The sequence below is a fragment of the Pinus tabuliformis genome, chromosome J (genome assembly GCF_031772625.1).
Source record: "Pinus tabuliformis cultivar Carrire ecotype Pingquan chromosome J, CPIR1, whole genome shotgun sequence".
NCBI classification, from domain to species: domain Eukaryota; kingdom Viridiplantae; phylum Streptophyta; class Pinopsida; order Pinales; family Pinaceae; genus Pinus; species Pinus tabuliformis.
In genome coordinates, this window is record NC_142295.1 from 1,585,670,750 (window position 1) to 1,585,676,879 (window position 6,130).

Sequence of the window (6,130 nt, forward strand, 5' to 3'; positions counted from 1 at the left end):
ACACCCAATTTTCCAGTTTCATGTTTAAAGAAGGTTATCGGTGACAAGCTACCAGTTCAAACAGTGTTGCTAGAACTTGATGAAGAAGGATAAATCATATTTGAGCCTAAAACAACCACGAAAACAAGAAACTGACAACTACTGAATCGATTAATTTTAGAGTATTTCATTAAGTGGAAAAACTTACGCGCTAAAGATTCCACATGGGAGGATGAAAATTTTATACAAAAGTATCCAGAACTACTCAAATGTTGAAGACAACACTTTTTTGAAGGAGAGGGGCATGTTAGGTCCCTATAATACTAGTGTAGTCCTTTTTACTAGTTGCAAACCCTAAAGATGATGATTTATACTGTACAAATCATTTCATTAGTTTCAATCCCATTCTTCACTCCTATGAGTATCATCCATCGCAATAAGTGCTAAAAAATTAGTCACTTGTAACTAATACTCATGTATATGGATTATAGATTAATAACTATGAAAATAATCACAAAAATAATATCTTCCCAATACTTAAATATTTTGAAATTTTGACTGTAAGTTTGTATGGAGAACATGCCATCTATTTTCATAAATAACCTTAAACTCTCATTATGCACTTCAAACATTAATATATACATATATTTCATAAATCAAAATAAATAAATAAATAAAAATGACAAATAACTAAAATTAATTAAAACTAAATAATCTTAAAAAAATAAAAAATATAAATACAATAAACATTAAACGAATATCACAATGTTTCCAAAACCTAAGGTTGAGATGCCATGCAAATAATTAAAATTGGGATACCATTCAAATGATTAAAATTTAGGAAAGGATTTGTTTATAGCTTCATTAAATAAAGATATATAAGTTTTAACATAGCCTATGATTAGAAGATAGTGATATTTGGCACAAATAAAATGATTGGTTATATGAATCTGATAGTTTGATTGTATGAATTATGTATCTTGTTCGGAAATTCTTACTGACAGTGCTGCATGGTTTTTATTTTATTTTTTTCCATTATTTTGTCCCTGCTGGGCCACCATTAGCATTCTATTCCGTGAAGGCAACGAGATCAGCCACTGATAAATTAAAAGTTTGTGGGAGTTTTGTAATCGCATGAACCTGGGCAATCCTTAAGCCGATTGCAGGTTCGCTGAATATTTGGAGAATCGGATGGATATGGGGCGGTTAAAAAATTGACCGCGCCTTTATCCGTTTAATTCTTCAAATATTCGGAAAATCTACAATCGATTTAAGCTAAGGGATGAACATGTATATTAAACTTTTTTATTTTGAGAAAAACGAAAATTTGGTTTAAATATCATATCAGAATGAGCTGAAAATCAAGTATGGGCGATCAAATAGGAGGTAATAATGTAAACTCCCTTAAGTCCGCTACTACTCCTAAGACGTCACCCACGTCACAGAGAAGAGCTCTCAATTCAGTCTGAAAGTTTCATGAAAGTTTCATATAGAACTGTGAATACCAAAATAACACCAAACTCTGAAGTGCGTATCATTCATTTTTTCCATTGAGCAGAAGAGGGAGGACATAAGCTTTCATGATATCAGAAAACCAGAAAGCAAAACAGCTAAACAGCCATTTAATTTACACTCAAATGTGAAATGTGAAAACAAAGAGAAAGCTTTTTCTTATATATATAAGAGGCTCAAATAAAGCTTAACCTCTATCACTATAACCTGGTCTAACCTAGTAGAGTACATATAATTTTTTTTTTTTTCTATCATGATTTAGAGTAATCTAAGGTAGCCACAAAATAAAATCTAATATAACCTAGTGAATAAAGATAATTTTACTACAACTAAACCTCATCAAGAATGGATGACCAAAGAAAAACTATACTCAAGAATGGCCAATGAACCAATGAGTGCTGCCGCTAAAAACGCTGTGGCAGCAGAAGCATCTGCGTTAGCTGCATGGGCGGATGAGGCAGGAGGCATTTCCAAGCCCTTCGAAGAGGTCATGTTTTGAGATGTCAGGGGCGAGCTGGAAGGCCCAGGAGAATGAGAAGGACTCCCAGGAAGTACGTTGGCAGCTCTCGAAACCCTAATTCCCAATCTTTGCCCGGCTGAACAGTGCCCTGGGAATCCGCAGACATAGTAATGATTGCCTGCTGTTTTCAATACCACTGTTGTATTGCCATCGCTGTGAGACGCCAAAGGCCTAGATGTTGTGCACAAATCATAGTCCTCCTCTGTTACTTCAAGCACGTTGTGGACTCGTTTGTTATATAAAAACACTGCCATTAGTCAAGGAGTACATCATCATCAATGGAAAAATGAATTTATGTAACTGCCATGATAAGAAAAAGCATGCCAAAATTTGCAAAAGCAGCAAACTATAGATACTAGCACACACCTGTTTGCATAAAAATATATAGCGGTCCAGAGAAATCTAAAACCTAGTTCTTTAAGTCTTATGTCAAAAGGTTCACCAAACAGAAATCTAAAACCCAGTTTTATAAGTGGTCAGAAGGTTCACCAAACAGAATTCTAAAACCCAGTTTTATAAGTGGTTTTATAACTTTTATGTTACCAGGTTCACCAATAGATACTAGCACACACCTGTTTGCGTGAAAATATATACCAGTCCAAAGAAATCTAAAACCGAGTTCTTCAAGTCTTATGTCGAAAGGTTCACCAAACAGAGAAATCTAAAACCCAGTTTTATAGGTGGTTTTACAAATTTTATGTTCCTATGTTCACCAATAGATACTAGCACACACCTATTTGCATGAAAATATATACCAGTCCACAGAAATCTTAACCCTAGTTCTTTAAGTCTTATGTCAAAAGATTCGCCAAAAAGAAAAATCTAAAACCCAGTTTTATAAGTGATTTTATAAGTTTTATGTTACCAGATTCACCCATAAGTTTTATGTTACAACGTTCACACCAAACCTCAACTTGACACCAAATTTTACCAATTAAAAAAAAAACAAAAAAGAGATTAGAAAGGTTTACAGAATCTCAGAGTTATCAGCTATTTAATAATTAGCCAAGTTTGTAAATCAAAATTCATAAAATTTTTATGTTATTTATCAATTTGTCAAGTTGATAGATTCAAATTCATAACTTTATCAAATTTTTTAATATCTATCTATATATATTTTATTTATTGATTGATATTCCTTTCTTATTATTTTATATTATATCATAATATTTTTATATATTTATTAATATTCATTTCTCATACATATATAGAGATATAGATATATAATTAAAAAACTCTTTTTAAAAATTCAAACTCAACCTGGTTATCACCAAACTAACTAGAACCATTTGACTTCGCCTACAAATGACTTAGATTTTGACTTAGCTCAATATCTCCAGTAAATTTGACATTCTTACTCCCAGACTGGTTAAAGAAACAATAATCATCACTTTAATAATATAGCATTAATTGTGATACACATTAAAATACATTTTTGAACAGTTAACCCAAAGAGAGAAATACCAGTTTTAACATATGCCAGATATATAAAAGATAGAGATGAAAGCATAAAATTTTCATAATGTTCATATTTCCACCTCTAACATCATAGTTTTGAACAGTCCATACAAACTAATAATTGCATTTCTAGCTTCTTTGGTTTGGTCAAATATAAAAAAAGATATGTTTTAAGCCACACTGCCTACTGCTGAATGATTATTATTTTCTCTGGTTATCTCGATACGTAATAGTTCTTGTCTGCTCTGGTTATCTCAATACTTAATGGTTGTTGTTTTCCCGGGTTATCTCAATACTATCTGGTGCAAACGACGAAAAAAAAAACCCAATAATTACATTTCTAAGTTTCTGACTTGTAGGGTTTGCTCAAAGATCAAAATATATGTTTTAAGTGGCACTGATTAATGGCTATTATGTGCCCTGTTTATCTGAATACTGTCTGCATGCAAGTTAGAAAAAGAAAAACCAAGAGAGACCAAAAGGGATAGGGTAAAATACCTAAAGAGTCCCCCACATGGAAGCGTATGGGAGCTGCCCAAGCGGTGTAATTGAGAACCCCAATGATCCATCCAGACTTATCACCCACGATATGAACAACTGCCGAGACTTGTACCATTACAACACACGACACTATCACCACCATCAACGCAGCAGCATTTGCGCCCATTTTCACAATCGCAGTTGCCAATACAACTCAGAGGTAAACGACCAGGCCAATGCAAGGATAAAGAACACTTCATTCTCAGCAGCAACTGCTTATATAGTAGCTATGATAAATACATAGAAGACATAGATAGTAGCTATGATAAATACATAGAAGACATAGAAATTGTAATATCTATAAAGTTAAAGATAGTTTAGGTAATAGATTATGTATTATCAAAATTCAAGTTTATTATTTTGATTTGAAAATAATTTCGGAAGAAATCATATTGATAGTTTAAAATCAATCAGTGTGATTCATCACTAAAAAAGACTATTATATTTAATTGGTAAGGAAAAAAAAACAATTTATTTATTTATTTATTTTTATTTTTATTTTTATGAATTAATAAACCAAATTAAATATTAAACACACTATGGATTTTTAATTTTTTAACAATTTTTTTAGTAAATAAATTATCTCAAAAACTAATTGTAATTATATTAGTGCAACTTTTTGGACTTTTGGGTAAGGGAATCCGGCGGAAAAGTTTGAGGTTAGATCTTGATTTGTGTTATTTAAACTGGCTTTTTAACTGCATAGTTGGATTCAGGGCCTAGAAAACCACTAGGAAGCTTTGATTGTGCAGAGATGACCCATCAAACTTGTGATTTCAATAAATTGCTGCCGGATTTTAGAGCAATCACACTAAAAACAACTCCATTAAAAACTTCACACTCTAAATAAAATGTTTTGTTTTTCCACTATTCACTGGAGTTATTGGAGTTGCCAAATAAAATGTTCTTTTGTTTCTACTATTCACTTCACTTCACTGGTCCGGAAACTGGAGTTATTGGAGTTGCCATTCAACCACGGGTTTGCAATAAAGCTAAAGATCTACCTATGTTCTTTTGTTCCTACTATTCACTTCACTTCACTGGTCAGGAAACTGGAGTTATGGGAGTTGCCATTCAACCACGGGTTTGCAATAAAGCTAAAGATCTACCTATGTTTATCAAGATCCGTTGATGAATTGCCCGAGGTTGAGTTCTGTAATTGAAGGACGGGCCTTAAATTAAGGTCACGGGAGGAGAAAGCAAATGGGAGCTACCCCACTGCACAACCTGCACAACAGACCTGAAGAGAGAACCATTAATGGCATTAAATTCCATTCAAAGTGAACTTAATTACATTGTGATCTGTGTAGCAACTGTATTATCTATGCCTCTGGAAATTGATGATACGCCTTAGAGTGGAGTAGGATTGATTAATCAAATTCATTTAAACACAAAGCATAAAAATAAGCCTTAGTCCGGTCTATCTGTTATATTCGGAATTTCATTGGGCTAGTCTATCTGTTATATTTTGAGTTTCTCTGGGTTCTATTTTTCTGTTTAGAATGTGGTAAAGATTGGTTGTAATCACGGTTATTATAGTTATTTTTTAGGTGTTGAATTTATAGTCAAAAATTTATTTTAAATAATAAAATTAAAAAATATATATATTAAATTATAAAAAATACTAATTAATAAAAAATTAGTAATATTTATTTTTAATAAATTAATTTAAATATTATTTTTCAAAAATTAGCCATTTAATATAACAATTATTTATTAATATTTTTAATAAATTAATAAAATAATATCATTATTTAAATATTATTTTTAAAAAACTAGTTGTTATTTAAAAATATTTGCTTTTAATATATTAATAAATTAATATCATAATTTAAATATTATTGTTGAAATATAGCAAATTATGTCTCTACATTGCTCTCTATTTAAGTACCACACTTGTTGGTTCGAAAGGTGTTGACCAAAAAATTTCTCCTCTGTGATTTTTACCGAAAGAATTTGCTTAATTCATTATGGATCACAAAAGCTTGAATACACAAAAAAAAATTAAAAAAAGTAAAAAAATTAGCAATTTTTTTTGGTACATTGTTTTTCGGTATTTCTATTTCTTTTTAAAGGTGGATTGTACATACAAGTTCAAAAAAAGAACAAGATGGTCTCAAC

The 6,130-nt window shown here is 31.3% G+C and overlaps 1 protein-coding gene across 1 annotated transcript; it reads right to left on the reverse strand.

Annotated features, from left to right (window-relative positions):
* Positions 1 to 1,737: 1,737 nt before the first annotated feature.
* On the reverse strand, positions 1,738 to 4,180 carry LOC149233548 (mavicyanin-like). The gene is made up of 2 exons (XM_089376757.1): positions 3,968 to 4,180; positions 1,738 to 2,258 (listed from the first exon to the last, which is right to left on the reverse strand). Exons 1-2 carry the CDS (start codon positions 4,134 to 4,136, stop codon positions 1,831 to 1,833), a joined length of 597 nt encoding a protein of 198 aa, XP_089232883.1. The 5' UTR covers positions 4,137 to 4,180; the 3' UTR covers positions 1,738 to 1,830.
* Between the last annotated feature and the right edge of the window lie 1,950 nt (positions 4,181 to 6,130).